At 38.3% G+C, this 16,578-nt stretch overlaps 1 protein-coding gene across 1 annotated transcript; it reads right to left on the minus strand.

Moving 5' to 3' along the window:
* Positions 1–4,407: 4,407 nt before the first annotated feature.
* Positions 4,408–11,230, minus strand: LOC109195288 (uncharacterized). The gene is made up of 3 exons (XM_025899835.1): positions 10,857–11,230; positions 4,692–10,670; positions 4,408–4,505 (listed from the first exon to the last, which is right to left on the minus strand). The coding sequence occupies exon 2, from the start codon at positions 9,812–9,814 to the stop codon at positions 5,099–5,101; it is 4,716 nt and encodes a 1,571-aa protein (XP_025755620.1). The 5' UTR covers positions 9,815–10,670; positions 10,857–11,230; the 3' UTR covers positions 4,408–4,505; positions 4,692–5,098.
* Between the last annotated feature and the right edge of the window lie 5,348 nt (positions 11,231–16,578).

Below are 16,578 nucleotides of genomic sequence, written 5' to 3' on the forward strand. Positions count from 1 at the left end.
CGGTGGAAGGAAATTGAGAAAGAAATTGAGGGAAACAAAATTCAAATTTTTATCTCTGACATACAACTAATGACCTCTCACAAAAGTAGAATGAATCAAATTGTGAAATTTACATTAAACAAATGGCACACAGTAATAGAAAGATGTCAGTTAAAAGAACAATTATTTTTGCTGAGATGGTTTAGACATGATAAAAAAATTTAAGCCAGGACAATTGGACCAAACATTGAAACAATGGGAGTTAAAAGGGATTACAGCAGTTTGTACTCTAATGAAAAATGGAACACTGATGAGTTTCCAACAACTAAAAAATAAATACAAATTGGAAAATAGAGATTTTTTTTAGATATCTGCAAGTAAGGGACTATTGTGCAAAGCAAATAAAGACTGACTGGCTTGAAAAACCATTGGGTGTTATTGGACTAGTAAATAATTGCTATGAACAAAAACAATTCAAAGCAATTTCCACCTTCTACAGATCAATAGAAGGAGATAGACAGGATACAACCTTTTACCTTAAAAAGAAATGGGAAGGTGAACTGACCATAAATATAACAGAGAAGGAATGTGTGAAATACAACACAGCACAACGAATTTGCCGTTGTGGAGGGAATTTTGCTGGAAAAATTTGACACGTTTTTTCATCACACCCAAAGTTAACAGTAAACAGATCTCAAGTCCACAGAAATGTTGGAGACTGTGTGAGAAACAGAAGCTGAACACATGTGTTCTGGAAGTGCATACACTGTAAAATATAACTTGTTGTTTCAACTTAAAAATATGAGGTAAAGGGCTGCCTTAAAATTTTAAGTTAAGTCAAGAAATAGAGTTTGTTCTTATAACACAACCAATTGTTATCTTAATGAAAAATCACATGTTGTCTAAACTTTCATCTTAGTTTAGTTGACTGAGATTTGTTAGTCAGTTCAACTCCTTTAATTGTCATTTTTACTTGGGAAAACCCTTTCAGCTAAATTAAAATAATCTATTGTTTAAACTCTTGTCCTAGTTCAGTTGACTTGGGTTTTTTAGTTAATTCAAATACTTTAGTAGTTCTTTTAACTTAGGAATCTATTTTAGCTTAACTAACATAATCTGTTAGCTAAGTTGATTTAAGTTTATTAATTACCTGAGCTCCTTAAGGTAGCTGAGTGAACTTGTAAATCAGTTTCATTTTAATTATCAGAGTTGATTGACTGGATGTAAAGAAAAATGTGTATTAAACATCTTAAGTTTTGTTTTGTTTTTTTAGCTTTCTAACATCCATTTCAGCAAAACTACCTGTTAGGTTTATCTTAGAGCTCAGGTTTAAATATCTACATTCCTTTAAATTAATTTTCTGTTGTTTACAGAAAAAAAAATAAAACCCCACAGATTCCATTAAAGTCTATCTGATCATTTCATACAGAAAGTTTGTTTTAAGAACATGACAAGACAATTACTCATGAGCACCCAACATTCACCATTTATTGTGCCATCTTAGTCATCTGAGAAACAGAAAAATCAGTGACGTAGCTCATCTTTCTCACAATCCATCAAAACTCAAAGGCTGCTCCCTGTGAAACAATAAATTTGAACTTGGTCTTGAGCCCAGTTTGGGTGAAGATTAAATTCTGACCAATACTCTAGGAGCAGTAGTGATTCTTGTGAAGTAACAACATAAAGTCTGCATTAATGTAATGTATCAACGGGACACTTGCTATTTTAGAAAAGTTATTCTTTACATTTGCAAAATTTTTAAACTTCATTGTGCTCAGTCACACCTGTTAGCATAAAACTTGAAATATTAAAATAGTACAAAACCTTTGATAAGTGACAGTAAAGATCAGTTTATAACAAGTAAGACATCAAACTCTTGTATTTGTCTTCGTTTACAATTGCAACAAATTCCACAGAACCAATATCTCTGAAAATGAGTGCATGCTTCTGAAACATTTGATAATATGAATATTTCAGAAACATCAGTTTGAGTCTGCTCAATTGCAAAACAAAGGAAAAACTACTGACTTGCATGAGATAAGCATCTGCAAAGTCCAGCATATTGTTGTTCACATAAGTTTCTTAAACCATGAACAAATGAGTAATTGTCTAATATGGAATGTAAAGTGTAGTCATTTAGTGACATACAAAAGTGAGAATGAGAACTTGCAAGAATAAAAAAACAAACAGTAAAATAAAAACTGTCCTTAACACTAAGGAGCATACAATTACAGTTCTGCATGGCTTTCTGCAAGAGTCTGTTTCTTAGACCATGCACTAGTGAGACGCACTGCCTTCCACCAATGTTCATTAGGACGTTCTGAATGACTTCAAAGATGTCCTTAAGTTCCGTTGGATAGTCTATGTTGAGGGCAAAAAGAAGGCCCATCAGCATGGAAATGGCACTTGAGACATCCCTCAGATTAGACAGGATTACTGCCGCCTCAAGGACAACCAACACATCGATGATGTCTTCTTCTTTCACCATCGCAATGCCAACTTTCATCCTCTTAGAAAACGTGTCTTCAATACCTGTCGGCTATAAAAGGGTTCAAAGACAAAAAAAGAAGAAAAAAAATTACACAATTACAATTACACAATATCCCTTGTGCTTAACAATTCATGTCTTTCCAAAGAAGAGCCATACTGATGCTTTGGATGATGGTGATTGGCTTTGGGTAACACTTATTAGTTGTTAAAGTTTTTTCAGAATGAGATATGCACCCCCATGTTACAAATCCATTTCTTGCTTTAAACAAAGACCATGTTCATAAATAACTGAGCATGTCTTCAATTGCAGAATTCAAACAAAATTTTCAATTTAAATGGTAAATGGCCTGTATTTGTATAGCGCTTTACTAGTCCCCTAAGGACTCCAAAGCGCTTTACACATTCAGTCATTCACACACATGGGTGGATGACTGAATCGTGGCTGAAGAGTTGACAGTTCGTCTTATAATTGGAAGGTTGCCGGTTCGAGCCCCGGCTCCGACAGTTTCAGTCGTTGTGTCCTTGGGCAAGACACTTCACCTGTTGCCTACTGGTGGTGGTCAGAGGGCCCGGTGGTGCCAGTGTCCGGCAGCCTCGCCTCTGCCAGTGCGCCCCAGGGCGGCTGTGGCTACAATGTAGCTTGCCATCACCAGTGTGTGAATTTAAATCTACTTATGCTAAATATTGGCTGTGCTCTAAACCAAATCTGGCTGAGAATACATGAAATGTGCAAACTGCAGCTACACTACAGGATCAGATTGTGGCTCCATAGACAATGCTTCTTTAATCAGTTTATTGATTAAAGTTTATTTTTCCCCCTATATTAACAGCATGAAAAAAGAGCATATAGACATGGCTGAACAGGTTGCATAATTGGCACTGAATATCAACATCCACCTTTACCCAGCTGCCCAATGACTCTCGGCCAGTAACCTTTAATTGCTTACCCAGTCTACACAGTCTATTTTCCAGGGTCCAGGACATTTCACCAAAGTATTGCCCCCCACAGCTGTAGCAGCCACTGCAGCCCCTTAAATATCCTAATATCTCTGCCATTACAATATACAATGTGAGAAATCAAACGTAAAGCTGAAGTGAACAGTACAGCAGCGAAATGTCAAAGACCCTGGTGAAGACATGAATAAACACAAGACACTAATAATATCAATGCTAGCTTGCCAGTTAGTTTCTCTGAAACCCAGACCAAATCCAGTGTCAAAAATCTTGTAATAATACATTTGGTGAGGAAAAAGTACACATGTACTTTTTAATTTAAAATCCACTGTGGTGCTGTCATTATTAAATTTACTAAAAGAAACAATGCTAACCTTCACAGGCTTGAAAGTGTGTGAGGGATCTTCCTTTAGAAAATGAGGTCCTCTGTCCTCTTCCTTTGTGTAGGGCTCTGGTCAAAGAAGTCAAAAAGAAAACAAAAACACTTTTTAAACAGTGTTTATGAAGCATGTAGACAGCTCCAAATTCACAGCTTTTTGATACATAATTCCATCAATATATGATTATCATTGGAGATTTTGAATCAGGCTTATCAGGATATTCAAGTAGAATATGATATCCAACCTACCACCAATATACATAGATTCTGTAAAAGTTACCACACTAAATGTCCAGTTGTGAAATATGATGACAGACTTTACTTATCAGCTTTCTTTCAATGAGTTCATCAGTTGAACTGGATAACCTAAAACTTAAACAAAGGATTAGATTTCGCAGTTGAACACTTACATCATCTCCGAAGCATCTTATGAGCCTAGTTAGCCCTCCTATGCCGCTCTTGATTTTGTACAGCTCCACGAACCTCTCCATAATGGTCAAGCACAGCAAAAAGGAACCCTTTCAGGTCAACAGATGTAAGACGGGCAAATTCTGCTTCAACCTGAGTGTTACTCCCCTCGAGTCTTAATAAAGCTCAACTTGTTCTTTGCTTTTAAACTGACATTTATTTCGGACAGGAGGATTCTTCGACATGCCTTAACATGTAATGATGTCCAACCACAGCCGATACAATGCCGTCAGAACTAAAAAGAAATACAACTTAAATGAATATTCTTAACAAAGCCCTTAAGCATTATATAAAACAAAACATTCCAACAAAACGATCAATAAAATACACATTACACTTCACACTGCGGTAATTGCACTAGAATATCACGCAATACTAGCGTATTTACATACAGCGATAATAAACAAAAGAAAACATTTACCTCATTGGCCTCACTCAAAGGGAATAAAAACTTTAATCCTCACGTCGTGGGGTAGTCCAAAAACACTCTTCACAACTTTCTGTAGACGTGCAAACCTCGTGGCTCGTCTCTTAATTAGCTTGCTGAGTGTGCCCACCAAGAAAAATGCCCTCTCAGCAACAACAGACGGAACGATAGAAAAGGTTCCTATCTAATTGCACAGTTAGCACAAATACACATTTAAACATATAAATCTAATGAACAGAACATGAATTACTATTTATTTATTATTTCTTACTATTTCAACTACTAATTGTTTCAACATTAAATCCAATAAAATGAACTTAAATGCGAGAGTTGCCTTTGACGGCAGCTACACTCCCACCAAATCACTTGTGATTTTCACCCATGAACTTATGAAATGTAAACTAATCTGCTTCTAATAGTGTCACAGTCTTGTGTATAGGTCTGTCAAGTAGAACTGGTTTACTCAGTCTCTTTCCCTGGTCATCTAACAATGAGTCACTCATTAACAGTTGTACCTTGCGTATACATCCATCTTCACTCGGGTGTATGGCGACAACTTTAGCCAACTGGAGAGTTTCAGAAAACGTTCTGCCAAAGAATGTTTCCGTAGTTGTATGGAGTACACCAGCTTTGCGTACTTCGGGATCCTCTGCATCAGGTTTTCCCACCTCGACTTCTCCGTGGGGAAGTTTCTCTTGCCAAAGAAAACTTGGACCGCTAAACCAGTTGGAGGTAATAAGGTCTTTGGCCTTCAGTCCGCGTGACGCATGGTCAGCTGGATTGAGATCTGATGCCACAAACTTCCATTGCATCGGTTGAGTGCTTTCCTTAATACGCTGAATGCGATTTGCAACGAAAACATGGAAACGTCTTGCATCGTTGTTGATATATCCCAAGACAACTTGAGAATCTGTCCAGAAGAATTCTTGAGCATCTTCTAGCTCCAACTCTGCTTTGAGCATGTCACTAATCCGCACTGCTACAACTGCTGCAGACAGCTCCAATCTTGGCACCGTAGTAACCTTTGTGGGTGCTACTCTGGACTTAGCAAAGACAAGAGAGCAGTGGACTTGTCCTGCTTCACTGACAGCTCTCAGGTACGTACAAACACCATACCCTGAAACACTTGCGTCTGAGAAATGGTGAAGCTCGTACTTCTGAACTGTTTGAAAATCTCTTGGCACGTAACATCTGTCAATTTTGACATCTGCTAGATTTTTTAGATCCAACAACCAGGACTCCCACCGTGACTTCAGGTCGCTTGTGAGTGGTTCGTCCCAATCTGCTTTCTCACGACACATCTGCTGTAGTATCTGCTTCCCAAGTAGAACAAAAGGTGCCACAAAGCCAAGTGGATCGTAAATAGAGGCTACCGTGGACAACACTCCTCTTCTGGAAAGTGGCTGCTCGTTCACAACTACTCGAAACTGGAAATGATCCGAGTCGATGCACCATTTGACACCTAGGGCTCTTTCAATTTGTTGCTCGCCCAGTGACAAGTCTTTCCTTACTGTTTCTGCACAATCTTCTTCCGGCAGCGAATTAAGCACTTGCTTACTGTTTGAAATGAACTTGTGAAGTCGCAAGCCTCCTGTTCTGCAAAGCTCCTTGGCTTCCTTCACCAAACGAATTGCCTCTTCTTCTGAGTGGAAACTGATAAGACCATCGTCCACATAAAAATTTCGCTCAATGAACCTTATGGTAGCTTCACTGAACTTGCCTTGACCTTGTGCAGCAATATACTTGAGACCAAAGTTCGCACAGGCAGGGGAAGAAGCAGCTCCAAACAGGTGTACGCGCATGCGATAGACAGATGGAGTAGAGTTGAAGTCTCCATTGTCCCACCACAAGAAGCGAAAGTAATCTTGATCTTCTTCTCTGACTCTGAATTGATGAAACATGCGCTCAATGTCGCACATCACTGCAACTGGACCTTTCCGAAATCGACACAGGACCCCCACCAGAGAGTTGGTTAACTCTGGCCCTGTAAGCAGGTAGTCGTTCAAGGACACTCCTTCGTACTTCGCTGAACAATCAAACACCACTCTTATTTTGCCAGGCTTTTGTGGATGATACACTCCATGGTGTGGAATGTACCAGGCAGGGCTTTTGTCCAGGTCTACAGAGGGAACTCCTTCTGCATCACCACGCTCTATAGTCTCTTTCATGAACTCTGTGTAGTCTTTGTGGTATTGGTTGTCCTTCTCAAATCTCCTCTTCAAAGATTTGAGTCTGTGTTCTGCACAGCTCCGGTTGTTTGCCAGACTTGGTCTGTCTTCCTTAAATGGCAAAGGTAACTCACAGTGTCCATCTGCTTTCATCTTCACTCCTTCTTCCATTATGGAGATGAACCTTAAATCTTCTTGTGAGAAGTGTGAGTCTTCCACCTTTCTTTCATTGAAGTCGGACTCAAGCACTTTAATAACATCTGCAGATGTGACCACCTCTTTGACTTGTGTGCGACAGATGTATTGCACTTCTTTGACCAACTGTTCAGCTGACTGACTGGGTGTCACTTCCTTGACAATGATTTTGTGGCTACATCCTATGGCATCCCCATAGTCAACACATGGATTAGTTCCTCCAACTATTGTCCAGCCAAGGTCTGTTCTTTGGGCAAAAGGTTCATTATCTTTTCCTGCCACAACTTCTCTGGGTACTAACACTTGTGAGCAATTGTAACCAATGAGCAGGCCTACTTCACATTCAATCAGTGGAGCAATTTCTTCAGCCAGGTGCTCTAAGTGTGGCCACGCTCTTGCTGTCCTTTGTGTGGGAATATGACTCAAATTCGCAGGAATAAACTCTCTTGTGTATGTCACAGGAAGAGGAATTCTCCTTGAAGAATAGAAACCTCTGACCTGTAATCCAGACAACCTTTGACTTGGTACTAAAGTATCTTTAGAAGACATTGTCGAGAGCTTTAACTGCACACATTTCTTCTCTGCATCCAGAGCATCTGCCTTTTCTTTCAAGACGAATGTCGTGTCACTTTGGCTGTCAAGAAGAGCATAGAGAAGAATCTCATGTTCAGGATTGCTTGTTGTGGATAACCAAACTGGAATGATCGTAGATGTGAGATTACTTCTGTCACTTTGAATCACACGGTTTGATATTGCTTCACTTGGTGCTTCCTTGGGTTTGGTTTCTCTACTCTCTTTACTGTCTTCCATCTCTTTTATTTGTGGTTCCTTGACACTTTCTTTCTCTTTCCTTGTCCTTGAGGATTTGTCTCGTTCTTCATGCAAACATGTCGGGTGTTTCCCTTTACATGTGTCACACATCTTTCTCTTTTCACATTTCTTTGATTGGTGTCCAAAGCCTAGACATCCAAAGCACAATCCCTTGGTTTGCACAAACTTGACTCTTTCACTCAAGACCTTGTCCATAAACTTCCTACATGTGTGAATGCTATGATTTGAGTTTTCACAAAACACACATTTTTTTGTGTTGGACGTCTCTTCTGCTGCACTCACTAGCACCTTTGCTCCAACACTTCTTGTCTTGGATGATTTCGTTTTCTCTGAGTCACCTGCTTTGAGTGCATGAAGCGATGTTACTGGATTGCACGCAATCTTGGCCTCTCTCGCAATGAAGTCAACAAAGTGGCTAAATGTTGGGAAAGAACCATCTTGCTCTTCAATTTCAATGACCTTTCGATTCCATCTTGCTGACAACCAATCAGGTAGCTTGCTTAGCATTCTCTGATTCTCATTGCAGTCGTTCAAAACTTCAAGACCTTTAACCTGAAGCATGGCTGCTTCACATCCTCTGAGAAAATCTGAAAATTCTCGAAGTTCAACGCTATCCTTGTTACCAATCCTTGGCCATGATGTCAACTTATCTCTGAAAGCCTTGGTGATTACAAATGAACTTCCGTATCTTTCCTCCAAAGTGTTCCATGCTGAGTAATAAGCACGCTCTGTTCCCAAGAGAAAATAACTCTCAACAGCCTTTCTCGCCGGTCCTCCAACATACTTGCGAAGATAGTAAATCTTTTCATTCACTGGGATGTTCTTTCTGTCTATCAGCATTTGAAACGACAATTTCCAATCCTTGTACTTGAGAGGATCTCCGTTGAAGACTGTAGGTTCTGGTACTGGTAGGCGACTTATGTGAATGGACTCAGCTAGAGCTTGGGCCAATGTTGTGGTACTATCTTCATGTTTGCTTTCTCTTGGTTGTGACCTTGTGATGGCTTGTGGCATATCAAACGGCATTGCATTTGCATTAAGTTGCGAATGTGCAAACTGATTCATCGGTTTAGATGTGGCATTTCTCCATTTACTCCTTTCGTGCAGAAGATCTGATATTTCTTCATCTGAGTTTCCTTCTTCATTATACACTTTCAGACGTGCTTTAGCAGCATTCATTCTCTTTACTGTTTCTAGCCTTTCAAGCTCTCTTCGCTTTTGCTCTAAGGCCTTCTGTTTCTCAGCATTCTCTGCTTCAAGGATTTCAAGTGCCTTTCTTTCACTTTCCATTTCCTCCATAATCTTCAGAGTTGCTTCAGTAGCCGCAAGCTCTGCAGCTGCTTCTTGCCTCTTTACAGACAACTTACTTGAGCATCTTGATTGCCTGCTATTTGAACTCTTAGATCTTTGCGAGGTTGCAGAATTGAATGCTGATCCTACATCACTCCAGTGAACTAATCTCCCAGAAAGTTCTTCGTCTTCTTCTGCTGCTAATTTTTCTTGAGTTAGCCTTATCATCTTCTGAGAAACAGCATCACAGGTGTCCACTCTGCGGCGAGTGTCTGCATCAGGAGTTTCATGATTGCGCAGTTCATCATAAACTTGTTTCACTTCTGCCGAAGTATGTTCAACTTGGTCAATAAGCTCTTTAAGTTTTGCACTAACAGGTTCTTCAAGTGCCTTTTTGCCTTGTTTTGCAACAACTTTCCACCTTTCATAACTGACTTTAAAGCGAGCTTGAAGCTTGTTCACCTTTTCATCATGTAGTGCTTGGCCCTTTTCAGTGAACTTCTTAACTCTTTGACTTTTCCTCAAACTTCCTTCTTTAGTAGCTTTACTTGTGCATGGTTCTTGCAAACTTTCTTGCTCTTCAAAAGCTTCTTGCTGCTCCACAGCTTCAGTGTCACAGCCTTCTTGCTCCATGTCACAGACAGTCAAAGGTGTTATACTACACTCAAGTCACCTAGGTTCACTTAAATACGTGAATGGTCACCTTATGAAGCACCTAGGAACTTAAATTGCTTTACTTTAAAGAGTCAACTTAAATATAGGTCACCATCACTTAAACCAAAATAATAAATTGTTCTTCACTTGTAGTTAAACAGAAAATAACCTTCAATGTCAAACAAAATACTATAATGTGACCTTTAAATATCTAATGCAGTCTTAAAAATAAGCAAAACCCTTATAATCAACTTAAACGTACCTTAATTGCAGTTACTTAGCATAAACAACTAATAACATGAACTTAAACTTTTACTCCAAAACCACCACACTTCCCCTTTCATTGCTTGACAGAGTCCCTTTAAGATGAGCTAAGGAAATCTACTCTCCACATTTAACTTGTATAAACGTGTTACTTATTTGTAGCTTAAGCAAGCTGCACCACTGGACTCTGGTTGCCTTATGGGATGTCTGTGTGTGTGTTTGGGTGTCTTTGATGCTTGAGAGTGACGCGAGCTTAACCACGTGACCCAGCGCGCTGTCGGCTCAGCTCCGCTCCCTCTCGGCCACGCTCGCTCGGCTGTCGGCTCGGCTCCGCTGCCACTCGGCCCCGTTCGCTCGGCTGTCGGCCCGGCTCCGCTGCGGCAGACCTCTTTCTCCTTCTCTCTCCTCCCGCACGAAGCAGGCTGAGTTCTGACTGTTACTCCCCTCGAGTCTTAATAAAGCTCAACTTGTTCTTTGCTTTTAAACTGACATTTATTTCGGACAGGAGGATTCTTCGACATGCCTTAACATGTAATGATGTCCAACCACAGCCGATACAATGCCGTCAGAACTAAAAAGAAATACAACTTAAATGAATATTCTTAACAAAGCCCTTAAGCATTATATAAAACAAAACATTCCAACAAAACGATCAATAAAATACACATTACACTTCACACTGCGGTAATTGCACTAGAATATCACGCAATACTAGCGTATTTACATACAGCGATAATAAACAAAAGAAAACATTTACCTCATTGGCCTCACTCAAAGGGAATAAAAACTTTAATCCTCACGTCGTGGGGTAGTCCAAAAACACTCTTCACAACTTTCTGTAGACGTGCAAACCTCGTGGCTCGTCTCTTAATTAGCTTGCTGAGTGTGCCCACCAAGAAAAATGCCCTCTCAGCAACAACAGACGGAACGATAGAAAAGGTTCCTATCTAATTGCACAGTTAGCACAAATACACATTTAAACATATAAATCTAATGAACAGAACATGAATTACTATTTATTTATTATTTCTTACTATTTCAACTACTAATTGTTTCAACATTAAATCCAATAAAATGAACTTAAATGCGAGAGTTGCCTTTGACGGCAGCTACACTGAGCAATAGAAGAAGAGGGGTGGAGAGTACAGACAGAATAAAAAAAAGATTCTTTGAGACCCAAATTTAAGCAAACAGTCATCTGAGGCCCATTAGAGAAAACACAAACACACAAAAGTAAACAAACAAAAAGATGCACTTTACCTGCCGTTCAGCAAACAAGGAAGTTCAGAGAACAATAAGCTCTGTCTTGAAATCTTTTAAAGTAGAATGATTGTGAAAATGACTTATGTGATGTAAAACTTTAGTAAACGTGCGATTAAAAGAACACTGAGTAAAAGGACAAGTAACAGTTTCCTTATTCCTCAGATGTTTACCTTGATGAGCAATACTGTTTTAGTCCAACTGCCTCATTAAAGTTACACAACAGGCTTTTTACATTAAAGCCAGCAAGTCCATTACATACTCCCTTTTTAGATCTGAAATACTGTGCAGATTCTGTGTATATGTAGTGGACAGCAATTTACCCAAAAGAGTGCAAAGTTTGCAAGTCCACCTCATTTAAATGACAAAGTCAGATGTGATCATCTAGACCTGTGAAAATAAATTAATGACAAACCTGGAGTTATGGATGTTATTACAACCACAAGAACCTAAACAGTCTGCTCCATTGCTTTTGTTAATGAATCATTTGTTGGTAACACGTCTGAATATTTAGTTTATGCCACCTGCATGTGATCATCAATAGTGCCATATTACTTCTTAAGAAGTACCCTGACACTACAATCTTTATATCATTTGTTCTACAGAGCTATTAAGTTACAATATAATCTGTGGTGTTTCCAGTATGACAAAATGCACAAATTGCAACTTACCATTTGACTCCACTGACAAAAATAAATCCCCAGCATCAAGTTTGGCTTCACAGACCTAAAATAAGTAAAATAAAAATATATGTTATAATTATATTGTTTTCGCCATTTATTCATGTTTGCTAATTTTCTGACATATAAACAATGTTAGTTTTGTTACAATACAGAGAATGCAGTTTAATTAAAAGGTAAATTATGCAAAAAAAAAAAAAAAACTTCTGCAGTATATCATGCCAAAAATCAGTGTCTCTGATGCCAATTATTTTATCACTACAGCTCTTTTAGTATGGAAACTCACACAATCTAGTCATACTGATCACAAGAGTTCAAAAATAAGTCAAAATAGTGAGCTGTTGTTAAGCATAAAGCATTTCAGGGTAACAAATAACTGCACAATAGAATTAAAGCAAAAAATAAACACACTGGAGGACTATCTGATAAAAACTAATATAATGCTGGTTTGTAGACCATATTTTGTCTCAGTCCTCAGTGCACTCTTGCAGCTTAGCATGCAGCAGTTAATAACAACTTCAGTGATTACATAGGGGTAAACAGATGACAACAAGCATCGGAGTCCTGCCAAAAAGTTCTTTTTGAATCCAGTCAGTTATTGGAAATATTGCCAAAATGAACTTCCACCAAAATACAACAGCCTGTGAACTTGAAAGAAATTTACAAGTACAGAGACAATATGAAATAAGCTTTATTAATTAGCTGAGTTAGCTTGCTAATATCGCAACAGGGTGAGTGCACAACCTTAAAGTTAGCGGCACAATACTTGTGATTTGGTCAGTGCCACATTAAACCCATAAAAAAGGCCATATGTCAGTTTATTAGGTCAAGTCTGGTCATGACATACAAGCTGGACCTTGTCGGCTAAAGTTACATTAGCTAAAGCAAACATTTCGGTAAAAGAGAAAAACACACATCATGCCATAGATTCAAAACATGTTCCAACTTTTGTAGCTCTCTTTCCTTATAGTTATAACCAATGTTACTCACCTTGAAAGCATATTCCAAAGAAGACGATTAGAAAACGTCCAAGTAAAGTGAGCATGTCGTTAACCGCCAATTCCCCATGATGCACCTCGGTAGCAGTCACGTGAGGCAGTTTTGAATCCTGCTGTGCTCAACTTACCCACATTGTCAAGTTCACATAAGTTGCTGATTTAGCTGGACATGAGTTTTCAAGTTAGCTTTTTTTGGTGTAATTGGGACGTTTTTAACTTGTAATTCTATGTTATAACAACAACTTCAGTCATCTATCGTCAAACTGATATAGAATAATATGTTGAAACAACAAACAGCTAGAATTACATTTTACAGTGTAAAAATAAAAAAGTTATTATTATTATTATTTATAAATATAAATATTCTGGGTTATGCACTCCCAAACACCTGCCAAGTGATGTACCTTGGAAACATAAAGGAACAGATACAAAAGGAGGACTTATATCTAGTAAAAATAATTCTAGCCGCAACAACAAAGCAATCACAAAGAAGTGGTTACACCCAGACCCTCCCACTCAACAAGATTGGATTAGGATTGTAGAAGGTATCTCAGAGATGGAAAAAATAACATTCAATATTAGACTGATGGGATGTAAATATGATAGACAAGGAAGTGGAAAGCATTTTTAAGTGGCACCAAAAACATGACGTAAAAAGAGATTTGCATGTGATAGAAGGTGGAAAAAGAAATGTAAACTCCAGACTGTTTGTTTGTCTGTTTGTAATTTTCTTTACTGTATCGTTTTCAACACTAACTAAAACTAATAAAAATGAAAGTTAAAAAAAGGGAGGCCATCATCATTCTGCACTAGATCGGTTGAGTCTGAGGATTCTGCAGATTTGTTTGTAATGGTTTTTCTTTTTCTGTTTTTTATTATTGAAAAAATGTCAGAGGAGACTGAACAAGAAATGATGTGGTTAAAAGACTTCCTGGTCCATTTAGGTGGGCAGGCGCTACGTGAGGTGAAATCTAGATTAGAAGGAAAAAGGGGAAGCCCCGTAACTTGGACATTCTACAACAAACATGTGGTCACCCTTCAACGGGTTTTTAAAAGGAAACAGAACAAGTTGGAGTCGGTTACAGAATATTCACATCCTTTGATGCAGTTGATGGAGTCGGTCCTTGCTACTGAACCCTGTAGTGTCCTTAATCATCAAAGAAATGTTATTTGCAACCATGTAGTGCCTAAAATTACACTGGTATATTCATTCAACTCAACCATTCAATATTTGTTTTCTACTTTGAATACAAAAAAATCATAATTAATTGAAATATTTATTTTAACCCCATTTGCACACAGAGGTTTTCCACAAATGATGATACTGTCACAGTAAGCCTGTTTCTATGGTCAACACTAAACTTTTAACAAACAGAAGATCATAAAAACGAAAAAGCACAAAGCAGGAATTCACAAGACAAAATAAAACAATTCAAATTAAAAAGGTGCTCTTTTGTGCTTATAAGGTATAAAAATTTTAAAATTAAAAATGTGATGAGCTGAAGAAGACTGCTAGAGAGAAACCACAGACAACTACGTGGGAGATAAGAAGTGATTTGTTGGGTAGAAGGAGATACAGGAACTAATGTAAAACTCTCTCCACCATGGGGTCATCAAACTCAGGCTAAGGTGACTGAAGGTAAAGCTTTAACCTTAAAGCCAGCCATCCTGGGCTAAACCTGCATCCTCTCAGAGATGAACGGCTCAATAATGCAACAGCTGCAAATTTAAAAATCAGCAGAGCCAGAAACATGAGAAAACTCATGTAATTATGTAATGTGTTTTCAATCTAGGACAGCTTCATCTGATGTCTCAGAAGAAGAGAAATTAACTTCAGCTTCCCAACTTTGACCATGAACAATATTTAAGAAAAGAACTATTATGATTTTGTTTTATTAAAGGATAGTAAAACTCACTGCTTTTGTGGTTCATATCTGAGGTTTATGCAGGAACAAAAGTTTCTCACAATCCATACAGAAAGTGAGTCAATTTTTTTATTTACTTTAAAAAAAATAAATTAGGTGTTTCAAAAAAAAGTTGTCTAATATTTTTACCTTCAAACATTCAAACATCAATTTGTTTCAAATGATTGCATTTTATTAAAAGAATTAATTTGCAACAAAAACTTAAAGAAATAAAATGTACATTAACTCATAACATACCATAAATCTAAATATGCAAACAAATTCAAAATAATGAAAATACTAAACACCTTAAAATATTATCAAATTCATCTCTTTTATTATTGCACCATTCTGCATCTGATCTGATATTAGCGTGAAAAAAATAATAAAAACTGCACTCACAGCTCGCAGAAACAAGGATTCGTGCCCACAAGAGCAGGGCTGTAAGACTGCACAGGTCTGCACTAGTGGAGTGGTTAAACTGCACAGGCATGCACAGAAAGATGTTCACACATCGCAACAGAAGCTGCATTTCCTCTTAATGTGAGTGTTTAAAAAAAGAAAACCACTTAATAAATGGAGAGTCACTCTGAGTTGTGGTTCTAATAGTTCTTTTTCCTAAAACTCTTTAACCTTGACAACATGTTATATCTACTTTGAGGTTTTAAAACAAATCTTTGGTGCTCAGATAATCAGCTTTTAGCCTCAAATTAAGACCAAACAAAAAGTTTTGTGTAGGACTTTGGCTCTGACCAGTAAGCTTGTACTTTAAACAAAAGACTTTTTTTTTTAATTTGGCAGACTTTAAGAACAAAATCTGCTTTTCCCTCTACAAATCACTTTCTTTATTTTGAAAGTACAGTGGTATTCATATCATATGCTATCTGCTTAGCAGGTTAATTAATTAAATTTGCAGAAAGGGGTTAGGGGTAATTGTTGTGGAAACCATTTACAACTTTCTGGTCATTAACATCTTTGCAGACTGAGGTGGGATCAGGTTTGGACCGGTAATCTGGCATAATGGGTGTTTTCCCAGTTGGCGGACACACTTTTGAGCCACTAGATTGCCCAATCAAATTTCTTAACGCCGCCGGCCCCTCCACTATCTTTGCTGTGCGCTCACGCAGTTTGTAGAAAAAGTTTATTGTGGAAGAAGGAGTGAAAAGGTGGCGCCAGAAAGCTAAAAGAAAACAATAAAAAGAAACTAATAATTAGTCAAGTTAACCGACATAACTGCCGGGCTGCTGCACTGTAAACAGTAACAAAAGCAACAACTAGTAACCAGGCCTCACAGTCACAGGAAGCTGCTGCTGCTGCTGCTGCTGCTAGCACCAGCTGTGGGGAAGTGAGGAAGAGACAGAGGAAGGTGGAATTCACATAGTAAAAAAATCAATGGAGGGACCCAAATAGCAGTGCTGTGTGATACCTATGCTTTTATCTTATAAAGTTATGTAGGAGAGAGTTTGTCATAGCACAACACAGAGAGACAATCATCAACCCCACTCACTGCATGTTGTTAGCAGGAACCCACAGTGGAGAACATGCAAACTTCACATATTAAAATCATAGAAAAGTGGATCCAGACTGTGGATTAGTTAGCTGGGTGTGGGACAACAGTAAATCTAAACATGTTGGCG

This window comes from Oreochromis niloticus, linkage group LG17 (assembly GCF_001858045.2).
Source record: "Oreochromis niloticus isolate F11D_XX linkage group LG17, O_niloticus_UMD_NMBU, whole genome shotgun sequence".
Lineage (NCBI taxonomy): Eukaryota > Metazoa > Chordata > Actinopteri > Cichliformes > Cichlidae > Oreochromis > Oreochromis niloticus.